This window comes from Delphinus delphis, chromosome 11 (genome assembly GCF_949987515.2).
Source record: "Delphinus delphis chromosome 11, mDelDel1.2, whole genome shotgun sequence".
Taxonomy (NCBI): Eukaryota; Metazoa; Chordata; class Mammalia; order Artiodactyla; family Delphinidae; genus Delphinus; species Delphinus delphis.
The window spans coordinates 77,258,042-77,277,280 of NC_082693.1; the positions used below are offsets into that span (position 1 = coordinate 77,258,042).

Genomic DNA, 19,239 nt, shown 5'->3' on the forward strand with positions numbered 1-19,239 from the left:
GAGCATCTTTTTATTCATCCTTTAAATGTTATATACATTGTATTCAAAGATAGCTTGTTCCACAATATTCAATATGTTAATTTCAAAAAAAAAAATTACACTAGAATAAATTTAATAAGAAAATAATCTAAATTAGGATTTGCCTATCAGGTACTGAAATGTAATATCTCCTGAACTGTACATCACACACAAAAGAAAGAGATCCATTTATGCATGAGATCTATTCATTCTTGCCTCTATTAAATGCTTTTTAAAAATAAATATAAGGTATTTAAGTGTATTTCCTATCTGTCTTCTATACGCTTTTAAATGGGCAATGCAAATAAATACAAAAGTCATGCCCTTTAAAAATTTTTTTTAAATTCAATTGTTTGAATATACTCCCACTGAATTTTTATTTTATTTATTTACTTATTTTTGGCCACACCACGCAGCATGCAGAATCTTAGTTCCACTACCAGGGATCAAACTGTACCCTCTGCAGTGGAAGCACACAGTCTTAAGCACTGGACAGCCAGGGAAGTCCCAATGCCCTTTATTTTTAATGCTTCACTATGTGACCACTGCTCAGACTCTCAGTTTGATTTCTGTATCATTCCTTTCCTGTTTACTAGTTGTAACTGAGCCAGTTCCTATTTATTTCTGAGTATATCTAAGAGATCTTAGCAAGCTAAATAGCCGATTTTATATTCCTAGGTTGCTACTTTAGTTAAAATTGAAGAAAGTACTTTTGAGTGTACAGACAAATTTTACTATGGGAAAACTTTTTAGTATAATTTTGGACAATGTATTTTGCTTTGGAGAATTTGGTTTGATCATACACCATTATCTTTTTTGTTGAAGACAGTCTTCTATATTCCCAGGCCACTCAGGTACCACTCAGGTGCCTAGTTCCTAGCTAGGCATCTAGTGAGAAACTGGGGTCATCTCTAACTCCTTTTTCCTTTGGAGAAAGAATCCCTATTGACTCCATTTATCTCCATGGAACTGATGGGTTAGCCTCTGCTAGATTCTGTCATGGTACCCTTTTCTTCTTAATACTTAATGCAGTTTTTAATTTACATATTTACTTGGGTAAATTTATTTATAGTTTGTTCCCATGGGGTAAGGGACTGTTTTGTTGTATATACCGTGAATAGGATAGGGCTGCCACATGATAGGCACTGAGTAAATCCTTGTTGAGTTTTTTAAAAATGGATTAATTATAGCCAGTTAATAGATATTTCTTAATGACTGATGGTCTTCTGGCCTCCAATGTAATTTTGTTATGATTTTTCACCTCATTGCTGTCTCCATAGTACATTGTGAAGGCCTAGAAGGTAGGGGCCATGTCTTTTCATCTCTGTATCCCCAAAACCTAGGACCATGACTGACCCATTTTCAGAACTTAATCTCTGTTGAATGAATGTGCCTCTCAATGAGCAACAACCAGGAAATGATTTTATGTTTTGATGAACCTCCTAAAAGGCTCATACTATTTCTTTTACAGGTTTTTAGTATCTTAGCATCATAGCATTGCAACACTAAGATATTAGAAACAGAACAAACACAGCAAATTCATAAAGAACTGAAATGGTCAAACAGAACAGAATATTCTGAATCTTCCCAGTGCAAGACTGTTCCCTGCATGAGTGCAAGACTGCTTCCTACATTTAATGCTACACTCAGTCAAGTACTGTTATTTATTATTTGCAAGAAAAGTTCTTTATTCTAACTCTGTGGGAGAGATTCCCCACCCCTAAATGCCTCTCACTGGCAGCAAAGCATTTTTTTTCACATTAATCAATCTGAAATTCCTTTCCTCACTTTCATCCAATTATATATAATTATGACTCATTGTTCTAGGTAAGTTAAATTATTCTTTGCCCCTCCCTATGTCCCCTTATACCTTTCAAGTATATGTAAAAAGTTGTTGTATTCTCCCTGAGCAGTTTACTAGTTGATCTGAGAATATTTATCTTCTTTCATATTTATTCATTAGTATCGCTCTTTTCCTGACTGTTTTGTTGGTCTATTTGAAGCACTCTCCATTTACCTTCACCTTTCTTATACTAAGATTCCTTAAGATAAATACAGCTCTTAAGATTCAAGAATGCAAGTGTGTGTGTGTGTGTGTGTGTGTGTGTGTGTGTGTGTGTGTGTGTATATATATATATATATATATAAAATTTCCGATTATTTCTGCCTTTGTTTACTCATTTTGTTTTCGTCAGTTAGGTCACAGTATGGAATCAAGTTCTTTGGATCTTTATAGGTCTTTGGATCAAAGTCTTTGGGGTCAGACAAATCTGGGTTCAAATCTCTGCCTCTGACCAGCTGTGTGAACTTGGACAAATTATGTAGTCAATTTAAGCCTTGGTGTCCTCATTTATAAAATACAAAAGATACCACCTAACTTGTAAAGATTGCTAAATGAGAAAACTTATGTAAATTGCCCAGCACAGTGTCTGACCTATAATAGCCACTCAACAAATGCTAGTTCTCTTCTTTATACCCCATCTAGTTTTGTCTAGGCTTTCTGAGAGTTTAGATATTTTATAATTATTTGCTTGATTATTTAATGCTTCTTCTCATCAAATGCAGAATAGCATATTATTTATTTATTCAGTGAACTGTTCTGGAGACATTTTAGAGAATTCCATGACCTCTCCCACTTCTCTTCCAAAATTTGACTGACTTTTATTATTCATCAGTTCATAAAATGTCTCCTTTTTGTGGTGAATTTTAATGTTATTTAAGCTTTTTAAAGGATAGTCCTAGTATGATTATTACATAATGATATATGTATTTTACCTAGCTCTTTCACTTCTTAACCTTCCGGTTTTACATCCTAGATTTTTTTAAAACTGAGATTAAAGTTTCCCAACTCTTATTGCCAAGTCACTGTTCTATTTAAAGTTTGCTTTTCAAAAACAGTTACTTCATATTGGTTCTATGCTGGAATCATTCACAGTTGCTTCCAAAATAAAACAAAGATGTCTATGTTGTTTATATGACATAAGATGACTTCATGTGGATTTGCTAAAACTACAATTTGAAAGAAAAAGCCCACTGAGCTACTACTGGAAGAAATGTCAATGACCCTTGGGGAACAATTCTTTTCTGAGATGGACTGGAATACAGGCACAAGAATGAAAAATGGAAGGTGATATTGTGATAAGGTATTCTGGATTTTATTAATTTAACAATTATACTTCAAAGACAATTTGAAGGTAAAGAATAACCATGCTAAAGGTAGAATGAAATAGTTGTTAAATAGAGGTACAAGCAGAGAGAGACAGTGATTCTTCTTGCGACCATGTTGAGAAGGTGATATCTGAGTAGACTGTGAAGGATGGAAAGATGGTCTGCAGCAAGATAGTCACCCACTCAAGGCACTTGTATTTCCATCAGTTGAACAGTTTTCATCTAAGCCAGAAAGAAGAAAGAAGAAATAAAAAGCAAGAAGGAACACAAGAGAGATTTGAATGGATGATAGAACTCTTTCTTTACAGAGATAGCTTGCTACTTAGGGTAATGGTAACCAAGTAACCAAACACTATCTTGGTAAACATTTGGTTTAGGTTTTAGGGCAGAGGGACTAAGTTTATTTCTATTCACTCTCTGTTAAAAGGCAGTTGAATACATTTATTTTGTCCCACCAGGGAAGAAGGAAGGGCATGTCAGTTCTTCAAGAGGTTGTTTACTCTGACAGAGAATGAATGATACTTTCTTTTCCATTTGCTGATTTTTCTTTAGATGTAGAAAGAGACTATGCAATAGTCAAAAATATGTCTTGACATAAAAGTCAATTCATTCGTTGTAAAGTAACTAACTGGCTATTTCCCAAAAAGAGAACTAATTCTGTTCTATAAAGCATTTCTTCTGTTCTATAAAACATCTGTTTCAATCCACGTGTCCCACTAAAGGAAGGGAAATTTTCTATAGAAAAATGTCATGGACTAGCTGTCAATATTCCATACCCAATCAATTTCCCACCCGTTGAACATTTAACATATCCTTTGGTGTTAAAAGAATAGGGAAGCGGGGGAGGATGGGACTTCATGAAGTACTGGCTTCAATATTTATTTCAATACCAACATAACATACTTATACTAGTTTAATGCTATGTTCTGGAATATGTAAACATGGAAGTAAAAGCAAATTGTCAATGTAGTGATAAGCTAATTTTATTATAAATTCTAATCTCATTATAATAATTCACTTTAAAGTATGAGGTATTTATGGTAAATAAACCTGTACACTATGAGTAAGGGAGTCCTGTGAATGGAATTGCTTGGTATTTATTTTGAAACTGTTACATGAAAAAGAGACATCCTAGAATTCTTCCAGAAATTTTCTTGGAGAGAAACAGAGGTTCTGAGTTAGACAGCCTTATGTGGGAGAAGATAATTGAATGAATGCTTACCAGCATTTATATCTATCATTGAGTCAGGAAAAACATGTCTAGCCAGAGTTTTAGTAATCCTTTAGGATTTTCCACCAGAGATATGGCTAATTCAGGGAGTGGATTAAGTTATAGATGATAATTAGCTCAAAATCTTTGATCCAAGGATGAAAGTGAACAGAGTTCACACTAGAAACAGGAATAGTATGTGTAGTGGTTCTCACATGCTAGCCTGGAGACCAAAAGGCTGAGTCAGAATCACCAATGATGCTTTTTAAAATAAAATACAAATTTCTGTCTCCATCCCTGTTGGAGATTCTGATTCAGCAGATCTAGGGCAGGGCTCTGAAATTTCATATTTCAGCAACTTTTCCCAAGTGATTCTGGTCCACATACAGGTTTGGGAACCAGTTACTAGATAGCAACAGTGCTTGAGATCAGATAAGGGGGCTGTGAAAGTGGAAGCCAGACTTTGTTCAAAGGAGAGAAACCATCCACTTTTGGTTTAGAGTCTGAGTTCCTGATATTAAAAATATATATATGGTAGCTTGAAATAGGCCATGGTGGGAATATTTATTTATTTATAATATTTATTTATTATTTATTTATTTGGCTGCGCCGGGTCTTAGTTGCGGCACATGGGATCTTCATTGCCACGTGTGGGGTCTTTGTTGCGGCATGCAGGATCTTTTAGTTGTGGCACGCGGGATCTTTAGTTGCAGCATGCGAACTCTTAGTTGTGACATGCATGTAGGACCTAGTTCCCTGACCAGGGATCGAACCTGGGTCCCCTGCATTGGGAGTGTGGAGTCTTAACCGTGGACCACCAGGGAAATCCCCATGGTGGGAATATTTAAACCATAGAAATTGACCAGTGCTACAAATCAGGGCTTTCTCCCCCCTAGAAAGCCAGCGTGCCACTGTCCAGTAGGATTATTCTATTTTTAATATGCTTGCCATAGGAAAATCTACTTAGGTTATAGGCTACTAAAGGCACATAAGTGACTTTAAAGATTTCAAGTGAGCTACTCTAGAAGAAGCTTCTCTTTATTTATTTTTTTACACAGTAGGTTCTTATTAGTTTTCCATTTTATACACATTAGTGTATATATGTCGATTCCAATCTCCCAGTTCATCACACACACACACACACACACACACACACACACACACACACACACACACACACTTTCCCCCCTTGGTGTCCCTACGTCTGTCTCTACATCTGTGTAGAAGAGACTTCTCTTTTAGAACAAAGAGACAGTATTCCTCCAAGTGTCTCAGTACACAGTGATAGTTATATTTCTCATGTATCTTAACAACCAGTTTGCGCCTCCATTCTGCTCTCAGCCCTAGATTCAGCTGGAGAGATTCACGTTGTCTCTTGTGTTTATAGATGTTAAATGCACTGTCTTTAAAAAAAAAAATTTTTTTTCTGAGTTGTAGAAATAAATTCAGTTTCAATGATCTCCACTAGTCTTAAAAAAGAACAAACAACATCTCTAAAATCCTCAGAAGTAATTTCTTGACTATGAAAATGTGTAGTTGATTGTTTGGGTCCCACAGTTGACTCTAGTTAAGGTTAAAATAAAGAGGAATTGAGAACAAAGATGATTTAATTTCTCACAGGAATAAATCTATTGGCTAGTAGATTTGGTTCAGGGCCCTGTTTATTCAGCTTTGGTGAACTTATGGCCATTAACTACAAGTGTACACATAAGGACCATAGTATTTAGCATGATGTTTGTCAGGAGGAAAAAAATAGCCTAGAACATCCATGGGGCCAGTAAGTCCTGAGTATTCTGTTCAATGTATAGTATATAGATTCTGTGAGGAAGAATAAACATCAATTCATTCCCTTTTCTAGATTATCTCGTTAAAGGCAACAAAGGCAATCATAGATTAGAAAGTAGGACAAACTTTGTATTTCAGCACTTTAAAAGGAAAAAATAAAAACAGCCACCAAGGAAGTATGGAAGGCATCTTTCTAAGGAAGCCTCCCCTTAATTGCCCTCACACCACCCCCAAACTCTCCTTGAGGCACTTCATGTGTCACTTTCATTGCATTTTCCTCATATGATGGGGGGACATTAATACTTTTGTGCTTTTGTGAAAGTTAAGTGAGTTACTAAATATACAGCCCTTTGAACAGTGAACAGAAAAGAGTAGGCACTCAATAAATGTCAGCTATTACTATTATATCATTACCGTCACCACAGTGTATTGAAATGATCTGTTACTATAAATTTCTCCCCATCTAGAATGTAAGATCCTTTAGGGAAGACCTTTTCATCTTTTTCAGAGCTAGTGCTTACTGCAGTGCCTGCCATAGAGGAGCTGTTTTTCCAGTAAGTGCTTCTTTGGCTAAATTGAGCTATGATTTATAAACTTCGACCTGCTGTTTCAGGCTTTCAATAGTTCCAACTCCTGAGAAGACATAAACTAGGAAATAAGGGTGACAAGGTTTTGATACATCGTCGCTGATAATCCAATAGTAAACTTTGACCTGCTGTTTCAGGTTTTCAATAGTTCCAACTCCTGAGAAGACATAAACTAGGAAATAAGGGTGAGAAGGGTTTTGATACATCGTCACTGATAATCCAATAGACGGTAATTGTCCAGGCCTATTTAATATTATGTTTGTAATTATTTCACTGATAGAAATATAAAGTTTATTATTTCCTTGATAAACAGTTGTAGGCTCTAGCACTTGGAAATGAGGAGCAAACATACAGAAGGAATCTTCTAGGATATGTCTTTGTAAGTGACTCTTCATATAGATATGGCCACAAGACAATAGTAGTATTTCCCATGCATTCTGTAGAATGCTGGTCCTAAAAGATGCTCTGTAAGAAAAGCATTCTCTGATTAGATTTGGGAGACAGACTTCAGAGCTCTATAGGAGGTTTATCATGAACACTAGCATATTAAAAGCTCTGAGAAATCCTGAAGAAAAGAAACCTTTGATTAATTCACCACTTCCTGAATTTGAAGTCTGTAGAAAAATTTCCCCGAATCTAGTTCCCATTAACACCTTTCGGAGTTAGTGTTCCATGAATCAAACTTTGGAAAATGCTATATCATAGAAACACATTTATCCAGATTTCCATTTTTTTCCTCAATAAATCTCTATGTAATTCATTAAAAAATCTAAGTCTATGTGCATACAAACAGAGATGCAAACTCTGGTTAATTTGGATGCTAAGGGAATAGTGGGATATTCTGTCTGGCTAACTAATTTTTTAAAATTAACTGTAGAGTAAATGCTAACTGCATTTAACCCTTGATGAAAAGTACTCTGCAGCATTCTCAAACTTCAATATAACACAACCACCTGAGAATTTTGGTAAAGCGCATGTTTGATTCAGTAGGTCTGGGGTGGGATCAGAGGTTCTGCTACTTCTAATCAGCAACTGGATGATGCCAGTGCAGCTGGTCTTTGGACCACACACTGAGTATCAGGTTACTTTTCTGCCTTGGTAAGCACAGTAGAGTAAATATAATAAAATTGTTACTTTGAATAACATTGTACATGCTGTTGATGGAACCACACACTGAGATAGTTTAAATTTTTAGAGGTATCCACTTGTTTTCTTGATACTACCTTCCTCATAAAAGTAAAGTGGGACCCAATGGGCAGAAAAGTTGTAGCTCTAGCGATATTTCTATCAGCACTTAGTGTGAAATGTGGTGTACTGTAGGTACTTAATAACTGTTAAGTACATTAACCTATTTGTCATACACTTTATTATCAGCCTTGGTAACTGTAAAGGTGATACAGAGACACATCTGCTAAGGAGGGAGTTAATGATAAGAAAATGTTACTAAATAAAAATGAAAATGTTGCCAAACATTGCCAATCAAACAGTATAGTATGGAAAATACTTGAAAGAGAAAAAAATTGAATGTGCTAATAAGTGGTGGAATTTACCCCTGGCTCAGAAAAGGGAAGGGAAGAACCAGAATAATGTTCTGGAAGAAGGTGCCAGTAAGAAAACCCATGCTAGGGAAGTGGACACAGGCATCTCTGCCCCAAACATATGCTGGAATAGTCATAAAGTGAATGGAGATACGCCTTCCTCAGGCAGCCTACCCAGGATCAAGGGTATGTCTAGAAAACGAAAAAAGGAAATACAGATCTTCTATACTAATCCATCCACCACCTACAAATTATGCTAAAAGGACTAAATTGGTACCAGTTATTTTCATAATCCCCCTACTTGGTGCAAGTATTGTGTACATGTTTTTAACTAGGAATGATTAGCAATATGAATTATTCGTAGTAGCTTCTAGCTTGAAGTCTTTCAGTACCCCAGATGCAGGGGAATTCTATAATTTAAGGGGTTGAGAAACTATTCCAGACAAGTATGTTACAATTGTCTTATAATGTTTTCTTCCTCCCTCCCTCCCTTCCCTTCTCTTTCTTTCTTTCTTTCTTTCTTTCTTTTTCTTTCTTTCTTTCTTTCTTTCTTTCTTTCTTTCTTTCTTTCTTTCTTTCTTTCTTTCTTTCTTTCTCTCTTTCTCTCTTTCTTTCCTTCTTTCTTTTAAATATATTAATGTGCTCTTCATGCAGTTTTCATTAAAATAGCTTTGATACCTTTGGTCTTCGGACACTTGGATATTGCCTATAAATATCAACTGGCAGGGTCCAGGTAATTATACTAAAGGTACCTATTGACTGATTATCATCTACTTGTGGATAGTTCAATCCACACCATCTCACTGACTGAGGCGTCCAAGATGAGGGCACCTCTAGCCAACCACCCATCTTCTCTATTTCTCTCATCCTCATACTCCTTTAATGTCCTCCCCCTCTTTTTTTGCCTCTATAGCCATTCTGAAATTTTTTCAGTTCTTTGAACATGCTATAGTCTTTCTTCCTTCTGCTCCTTTTTAGCACTGGTTGTTCTCTCTGCTGGGAATATTCCTACCCATGTTATGTTGATTCCTATTAAACTTCAGGTCTCCTTAATGAAAAAATTAACTCTTGTTCATTGCCCCTCCTATGAGCTGCCCTGTACACTCGCTAAACAATACTGGTCATACTTGTGTGATCTAACACACACACGTATATACCACTAGTTGCCTATACACACACACACACACACATACACACACACACACATATGTGTATGTATATATATATATATATACACACATTTATATGCACATACACACACACTCATAAGCTCTTTAAAAAGACTGTGTCTCTTGCTCACTGTTATAATTCCCAAGAATTAGCACACAGTAGTGTTCAATAAGAATTTGTAGAATGAAAGAATAAGTTTTTTAAATGTCCTAATTTTGCTCAAGTCTATTGACCTTGGAAATCAAACACTATAATATGGAAAATACTGTCTCTATTGACATTTTCACAGGCTAAAAAATAATAAAAAGTTATGTGTTTTGTTAGTTTTAGCTACCTTCTCAAATTTTGCTTATGTTTTTATAGAACTGTAGTTTGGGGACCAAAAACCTATAAAGCCTTTTCGGCACAAGTCCCTAGAAGAGCTATATAAGTAGTGGGGTAACTTTTAAAATAATCTCCTCTTTCATGCTCTTTTTATAAAACTCTGAAGCCATGAGCCCTCTAGGATTTACATAGTTAGAGCTGGCAACCTTTTTACGTTTTGTAAGAATATGAGCAGTAGCTTGAACATAGAACAGTAACAAAACAAAACAAAACACAAGGTATTTATCTTGGCTCCAAGTCTGCCAATAAACCTTTCTATTTCTCTTTTTATTGGTAAGACACAGACATTTTAAAAAAAAGTCACTGTTTTAATCTTTTGTACATTTACTTACCTTACAATTTTATAAAGCTGCAGAATTTAAAGTTTGATTAGTAAAGTAAAACGCAGTGCATAATATGCAATGCTTTCAAATTAATCTGAACATTATATCAGTAAAATATATTTGAAATATATGAAACTTTCCTAATTAAATCACTTGGCCCCCAGTACCGTAGGGAATAAATACTAAAATTTTTAGGATAGCATACAAGACTCTCTAAAATCTAGCCCTAATCAATGTTTCAAAGTTTTCTTTCACTGTTCTTGTAGATCTTCTACTTGTTACTCTAATGAAAGTGACCAGCCATTTGCTATACCAGAACATAGGAGATACTTGAATGTTAGTTAGATATTAGAAACTGGGTTTGTTTTAACCAATGTAAGTAAAATTGGGGGAACCTTCAACTAGACCAGTGTTTCTCAAACTTTAGCTTGCATCAGAAACACCTGGAGGGCTTGGAAAACTCAGATTTCTGGGCTCCACCCAAAGAATTTTTGATTCAGTTGGTCTGGGCTGGAGTCTGAGAATTTGCATTTCTAACACATTTCCCACGTGATGCTGTTGCTGATGGCCCTGCAACCACACTTTGAGAATCACTGGTTTGCTTGTTAACTTCAACTAAGTTAAAAAAAAAAACAGAAAATCCCACAAACTTCCAGTTACAAGATAAATAAGTTTTGGGGTTGTAATGTACAACATGATAACTATAGTTAATACCATACTGTATATGTGAAAATTGCTAAGAGAGTACATCATAAAAGTTCTCATCACAAGGAAAAAAACTGTAACTATGTGAGGTGATGGATGTTAATTAAACTTACTGTGGTGATCATTTCACCATTATACATATACTAAATGATTATGTTGTACACCTTAAACTTATACAATGCTATATACCAATCATTTCTCAATAAAACTGGGGGAAAATAAAAAAAAATACTGCATCTTGTCACTCCTCATTCCAAATCTCTGGCACCTTGGATCTTTCTTAACTTGTTTTGGTGATAAAAGCACTTATCACCTTCTAACATACTATATATTTCACTTATTACTTATATTTATTGTGTGTCTTCTCTGCTAGAATATAAGCTCCTTGAGCACAGGGGTCTTTGTTTTGTTCCTGAACACATCCTAAGCCCTTGGCACATAGTAGGCACTCAATGTATATCCACTGAATGAACGAATGAATGAAGGAAGGAATGAATACATTAGGTACTTTGTACAACATACTGTTTCAAGTCAGTGCTATATAACAGTATCTTTTTGAAAATGTTGCCTGTTGCTATACAAGACAGTTACAAGTATCTAAGTTACTCAATGACAAATGAATTTCCTTTCCTGTTTCATCTGCTTGTTAGTCCATACATTCTTATTTTTAGACATTTCTACTAGTGGTCTGAGGATGTGGAATACACACATACATATCTATTTAAATATATCCTGTACAAATGGTGTTAGGGCTGAATATATTCTAGATTGAAATTTCATAAGCAGATCCTTCAGTCAGCACATGGAGTTAAGGAAACTACATTTTAGTCCCTAAGGTACTGTGGATTTTAAAGAAGTAATTATCTTTGACATAAGGTATATTTAGTCAATAAAGAGTAGAAACTCTATAGTATTATTTCCCACTGTCTATCTTATAGGACAACAGTTATTATAATACTAGTTTTCATTTCTTGGGGGCTTCCTATATGACAAGCAACGCGCTAAACACTCCACATACTTTAGCTTATGTAGTTCTCATTACAACCCTGTTGGGAGAAGGAAATCGAAGTGCAAAGAGCTTCAACAGCTGGCGTAGGATGACACGGCCATAAGGGGCAGGGAAAGCTTCTACTCTAGATCTGTTTGAAACCTATTAAAATGAAAGTCTGAGTACAACAAGGAGCAGGAGTAAAACAGAATTCTTGGAGAAATATTATGACGTAAATCCAAATTTGGGGCTCAAGGTTGAAAGGGAGCTGTTGCACATTCTATCTTCCACAGTCTAAGAGAGAAAGCTTGTAACAAGGAAGACCACTCATATTTCATGTAGGTATCTCCTGCTTGAGGTTAAAACTGTATTTTCAAGAGCAATAGAATTTTTCCTTTAAATTAAAAATGAACCCAAGATTTTAAATGATTGTTTCCCATTGTATTGCTCCTTTCCTGTCACTGTTTTTGATCTAGAACATGGAGTCCTTGGCGGGGAAAGGAAGGGCATGATCATTCATCTCCATTAACAGTCTTGAGTGGTTTCTGTTATCTAATAATTTCTGAGTTGACAGACGTGGAAATGCTCATGTAGTTAAATGACTATTCATCCACACTGGACTTCTACTTAAGCTCTGCATATATCTTTCACAGTCATGTTTCAGGTAATGTCTCATTAATTGAGCAGATCTTTTAAGATTCTACTCTTTTTTCAAATAAACCTCTTCTTGGAGTTATACCAACAAAAAAGCAGAACCATTCTGTAACAGTTTAGTATTTGGGGGGAGAGTAGGGAATTATTGTTATGTTCTAAATTCATTGCTACATTAGAGCAGAGTCAAGCAAATTGCATTCACAATGAAACCAAAACCTGTCGTTTTTCAGGTGTTCAAATTCACTGCAGAGATGAACACTAGAGTGACCCAAGTGCAGATAACCACTCTTTCTTTCGTCTATTTGAGTCCATTATTGTCTGCGTCCTACTCATATGTTTGGTCTTAAGATGATCTTAAATATATCTCCCTCTTCATCATTCTTTTTTCTCTCTTATTAAACATCTTGTTTTCCAAAATGTGGTGCTATAGGAAACAATTTTACTTCATGGAGAGTGAGAAAGGACATTGTCTTTAAGAATATTATACTGTTTCCACCTAACAGATTGAAAATTCTTACCCCTTATCAATGAAGTTAACTGATGTGTGTGAGTGGATTGTCTGAGAATTTCATGACCTCTCTCCCACGCGTGAGCAAATGAAGGATGGAGAGTCATCTCTTTTGTACAGATCGACCTTTTTTTTCCCCCAGTAACCATTAATTCACTTACATTTGCAAGCATCTGGGGCAGAGAAAGGTCTTCGGAGGTCCCGGTAGAAGCCTGGCTTACATCGTTGGCAATGCTGACCTTCTGTGTTGTGCTGACAGTCATTGCAGACGCCACCACTACGATTCCCTGATGCCTCCCACACATTAATGTCAAAGTGACAGGCATCAGCATGTCCATTGCACTTGCAGGCTGGGAAAAAGAAGCATGGGAGGAAAACAAAGAATTAAAAATAAAATGACAGGTTCTCTAATATTCAGGCAGTTAAAAGTAGGGTAAGCTGATTCCTAATTTTTAAAAATTTACTTTTTTCACATTCAGAGACATAGAGAACAGACTTGTGGTTGCCAAGGGGGAGGGGAGATGGGGAAGGGACGAGTGGCAGTTCGGGGTTAACAGATGCAAACAATTATATATAGAATGGATAAACAACAAGGTCTTACTGTACAGCACAGGGAACTATATTCAATATCCTGTGATAAACCGTAATGGAAAAGAATATTTTTAAAAGAATGTATATATATGTACATACATCTATCTGTATGTATAACTGAATCACTTTGCTGTACAGCAGAAATTAACACAACATTGTAAATCAACTATACTTCCATTAAAAAAAATTTAGTTTTTTGAGTAGTATACATTTTCACAGTACAAGATTCAAAACAGTATAAAAACATTTATACATTAAGAACTCTTTCACCCCATTTCCTCTGGCCTTCAGCAGCTGCTTTCCTTTCTTCCTTCCTTCCTTCTCTTTCTCCCCTCCTTCCCTCCCTCCTTCCTCCGAGCCTAGAAGGAACCTTCTGGTGGACAGGGGTTAGTAACTTGGCAGATAGATTGATTTACCTTTCATGAAGTACTATTCCTCAGCTATTGCTGTACTGGTGAGTACGAGGTAGTCTCCTATAGAAGCCTTAATTTTCTTATAGAAGAGGCTTGCAGAGTTTCTCATATAACAATTTCTCAAAGGCATTTCTAAGATTATCAGTCAATAGTGCCAAGTGACAAGTCTCTGTGTTCTATATGTGTTTAGATATGCAGCTGGTTTCGGTGGAAAGGGCCAGAATGGCACTCTAGGAATTTAGGAGAAATTCTTTAGATTCTCTTGATGAGTGATTTGAATAAGGATCCAGACTTTTTTCTGGAGGTCAACTGCATTTGAAAATGTTTGTGCTATTGTTTTTCATTGTTTCCTTGATGTGTTATGATACTTTGACCAGACTCATAGTCTTTAAAAAGCATATTGTAAGATAATTTAAGAGTTATGCTTAGAGGAAATCCTTTACATTTCCTAGAAACTAAAATAAATCAGTTATGATTCCAAATTATGTAAGCGAAGAGACTTCTCACAGTTTTACCCACTGTACTTGCCTTTAAATCCTAGTAAAACTGAAGTCTGTGAGTGTAAACATTGTTAAGGCCATGTGTATTTCTCTGTGCATGTGTATTTCTATTTCATGTATATTTCATTTTGAATTGCAAAGAAAAAATATGATTCATGTTCCCATAGTTTTTACCCTTCTATCTAATCTCCAACCTCAAACCCAAAGTTAGCCATGGCAATGTTAGTCTCATTCTTGACGAACTGGCTTAGTTTTAAATCTAATTTGTCACTACAAGTATCATAAGTGAAAAGAAAGGCATTATGGCATTACAGAAAAAAAAGCATTTAATTTGGAGTCTGAAGAGCAGGGATCAAGTCCTGACTCTATCATTTACTAACTTTGGCAAGTTACTTAATCTTATTGAGCCTCAGTTTCCTGATCTCTAAAATGGGATTAACACCACCTACTTTATAAGGTTGTTTTGAGAACTGAATTCAAGATAGCTATTTTCATGATTATAATTCAATATCTCAGCTATGATGGTAACTGCACATTCTAATCCTCAGTTGCTCTTGCGTCTAGCCATGTTTTATTATGTCAAAGTCTCAGGGAGGGTGCTTAGGTCCCACATAGTGTCCCAGCAAATGGGCAACACATTATTGGCAAAATAGTATATCGGTGATTTTGCAAGCAGTAATTGTTTCCAAATGGCTGAAGTTACAGTGGGCAGTGATATGGTTTATGTTTGATATGGGCTACTACCTTATATTGTGTTTCTAGAGACAACAAGGAGTCCATAGATGTTTACTTTACAAAGAAGGCTCTGAGTCTGTGGTTTGGTACTTACTTCTGCACTCTTTTGGAGACCCTGTTTTGCCATCAGCTGCCTCCCAGGGGCGATCATTGTATAAAGGTGCACAATGTTGGCAGTGGGTGCCTGCCGTGTTGTGCTTACACATACACTTTCCATGGACCTGCAAACAAAAATAAGTAAGCACTATGAGCACAAACAGTGCTAGGAAAGAACACTCTTCCCACAACCTCATCTCATTGGTTGGCTTTAGCCATATGACATTCATTCATTTTTGCTGAGAAGTTAGTCATCAAGATGAAAGATCCTTTCTTTAGTTTGTCTTTTTGTTAATTCATATCCTTGGCTATAGAATATGTGACCCTAATGAGCAGTTCTGAGATACTGGCTAGGCATTTACTTAAATTTGTTTTGTTTTGTTTTTTTGTTTTTGGTTATTTATTTATTTATTTATTTGTGGCTGCATTGGGTCTTCGTTGTGGTGCACGGGCTTCTCATTGTGGTGGCTTCTCTTGTTTCGGAGCACGGGCTCTAGGCGCACAGGCTTCAGTAGTTGTGGCACACGGGCTCAGTAGTTGTGGCTCGCAGGCTCTAGAGCGCAGGCTCAGTAGTTGTGGTGCATGGGCTTAGTTGCTCCGTGGCACGTGGGATATTCCCGGTCCAGGGCTCAAACCTGTGTCCCCTGCATTGGCAGGCGGATTCTTAACCACTGCACAACCAGGGAAGCCCTACTTAAATTTTTAATACCTTTAAATTATTTTATTCTTTACACAGAAGTAATACATCTTCAATATAGAAAACTTAGAAATCTGTAATCCCATCACAAAGTGACATCATTATCAACATTTGAAGCATATATTTGAGGTACTTTAAAAATAAAATTATATTTAATAAAATTTTAAAAAACACAATTATATTTAAAACTTCTTTTTTGGATTGAGATCATCATTTCATGTCATTAAATATTCTTGTACAACACACATTTTAATGGCTCCCTTGTATGATGTAAAATTTATTTGACCAATCACCTATTTTTTGTCATTTAGGCTTTAAAATATTTTTACATACTATATTTTAATTCTATAATGAATATCCTTGTAGCTAACAATTTGTGTACATCTTTATTAGGAATGTGTTTTCTAGAGGTAAAATTGAACAGTCAACATTTGTATATTTTTAAGGCTTTGAACACATTTTGTCATAATGACTGGGCATTTTCTTTTAATCCCACAATTCAGAATAGTTGAGGGTTTTTAAAATAGTATTTCTCACAGGGAGGAATACTTTAGTGGAATTATCTGGGATCTGAGAGTTTTATGAGAATTTTAATATTTTTTGTATTATCTCACCAATAATTTCTTTTTTAAAAATTTTATTTATTTATTTATTTGGCTGTGTTGGGTCTTCATTGCTGCACACAGGCTTTCTCTAGTTGTGGCGAGTGGGGGCTACTCTTCATTACAGTACTCAGGCTTCTCATTGCAGTGGCTTCTCTTGTTGCGGAGCACAGGCTCTAGGTGCGCGGGCTTCAGTAGTTGTGGCTCACAGGTTCGGTAGTTTTGGCTCGCAGGCTCAGTAGTTGTGGCTCGCCGGCTCTAGAGCGCAGGCTCAGTAGCTGTGGTGCACGGGCTTAGTTGCTCTGCGGCATGTGGGCTCCTCCCAGACCAGGGATAGAACCCGTGTCCCCTGCATTGGCAGGCGAATTCTTAACCACTGCACCACCAGGGAAGTCTCCACACATTCACAGATTTCCCCTAGCCTCCTAGCACCACAGCTTGGTTAATTTTGTTTCCTCTTCCTGGAAAGTCTCTTCCCTTCTGCCTGTCAGAAATACTGCCCAACTTCAAGAACCATCTCAAAACCCAGTCCCTCTCATGGTCCTCAACAACTGCTAATCTATGGTGATTTCTGCGTTCTTTGAATTCCAACATCATTTTGTTTCTTAGGTATTTATTTATTGTCTTGTTTATCTGTAATTTTTTTCTATGTAAATTTTTTTTTTCTCCAGCTACATCATACTTTGCTTAAAGACAGAAAAAATGTTTTGTAATGCTTTGTGTACCAAACATTGCCTAACATAGCAACTCTCTCTTGTAGATATTCATTAAATAATTGTTGACGGGTTGATATAATTTATCACCTTTATGCTGATTTACCTCTTATACTGTTTCTCAAGAAAACAACAACAATACCTCATAGATCCAAATTTGGGAATCCCATTCTGAGCTGCTTTACAAAACGTTCATTTGTACAGTCATGACATCATGTGTCAATAAATGCATTTTGCTACTGGAATTCAGGGCAATACTTAGTTATTAGGAAGTATTCCAGATGATCCCAAATATTAATTTTTAGAAATTTATTCTATCAAATAAATAGTTATTCTATAAAATAACTTCTGCATGGTAAGATTCTTTTTTAATTGAAATATAGTTGATTTACAATGTTGTGTTAATTTCTACTGTACAGCAAAGTGATTCAGTCATGTGTGTGTGTGTGTGTATATATATATATATATATATATATATATATATTCTTTTTCATATTTTCCATTATGGGTTTTTTTTTTGTGGTACGCGGGCCTCTCACTGTTGTGGCCTCTCCCGTTGCAGAGCACAGGCTCCGGACGCGCAGGCTCAGTGGCCATGGTTCACGGGCCCAGCCGCTCCGCGGCATGTGGGATCTTCCCAGACCAGGGCACGAACCTGTGTCCCCTGCATCAGCAGGCAGACTCTCAACCACTGCGCCACCAGGGAAGCCCTCCATTATGGTTTATCACAGGATATTGAATATAGTTCACTGTGCTATACAGTAAGACCTTGTTTATCCATTCTATATCTAATAGTTTGCATCTGCTAACCCCAAACTCCAACTTCTTCCCTCTTCAACCCCCTCCTCCTTGCTAATCACAAGTCTGTTCTCTATGTCTGTGAGTCTGTTTCTGTTTCGTAGATAAGTTCATTTGTGTCATATTCTAGATTTGAATGGTAAGATTCTTTAAAGGCTCTAAAAAGATGGATGATCCTTTGTTTACTTGTACTAGATCCTGATTTCAAACAAAATGGAGTCTTTTGAAAAAATGAATAAGAAAAATCTTCCAAAGTTGAAGAATTTAGTGAAGCGAAGGCATACTTATGTAGCTGGCACAAGTTAGTAGCATAATGAAGATTAGCAGAAAAAGCAGTTTTGTAACTGTCTAAATTCTATAATAACCTGTGAAAAAATAAAAAACAAACCACTACGTACAAAACACCCAGGATACAAATATTTGATAGAATTAGAGTCCAAATTCCTAGAATAAACCATCCCTAATTCATCATTGCTGTTACGGAGATTATATGGAATACTATCTGAGGAGGGCATTTGAAACAATGTTAAGAAATCCAAAGTAAATATAGTAGAGACCAAGGTCAATAATTGCTATCTGTATAAAACTCTAAGTGTGGTCCCTGAGGTTGTGTCTTGAAGAGTACATAGGATTTTCCTTAGGGAGCAAAGACAAGAAGATAACCCCAAAGGAATATTCTGAATAGTCAGTAAGTAAACCAGAGGACATGTGTTGAATAAGTACGTTCTGTCTAGACCACGGAATACATTATAGAGCTTAAGAATGATGAATTTATCCTGTAATGCTGAAGATCCATTGAAGATTTTTGAGTAGGAAGTGATTGAAAGGTATATTAAATATACTTCATTTTCCTCTCTTTTAAAAGATTTCCTTTTATCTCCTATCTTGTCTGTTATGTTGTTTCTTCCCCCTCCTTTATTATTTCTTTTCCAAAATTTTTACCCCAGCTTATACCTTCCAACAGCCAATGGCAGTCAAATGTATTTTCTGATAATGTTTGGAATTTTAAAAGGTTGTTAATTTTCATCTTATTGCTTTTTTGTATCCTTTCTACTT

General features: G+C 36.1%; 1 protein-coding gene across 1 annotated transcript in view; it reads right to left on the minus strand.

Annotated features, from left to right (window-relative positions):
* Positions 1-19,239, minus strand: part of NTN4 (netrin 4) — a 106,271-nt gene that overhangs the window by 26,671 nt on the left and 60,361 nt on the right. The window contains exons 4-5 of the mRNA XM_060025414.1: positions 15,372-15,498; positions 13,200-13,388 (exon numbers count right to left, since the gene is read on the minus strand). Coding sequence (XP_059881397.1) covers positions 13,200-13,388; positions 15,372-15,498 — 316 coding nt within the window. The remainder of the gene's footprint in view (positions 1-13,199; positions 13,389-15,371; positions 15,499-19,239) is intronic.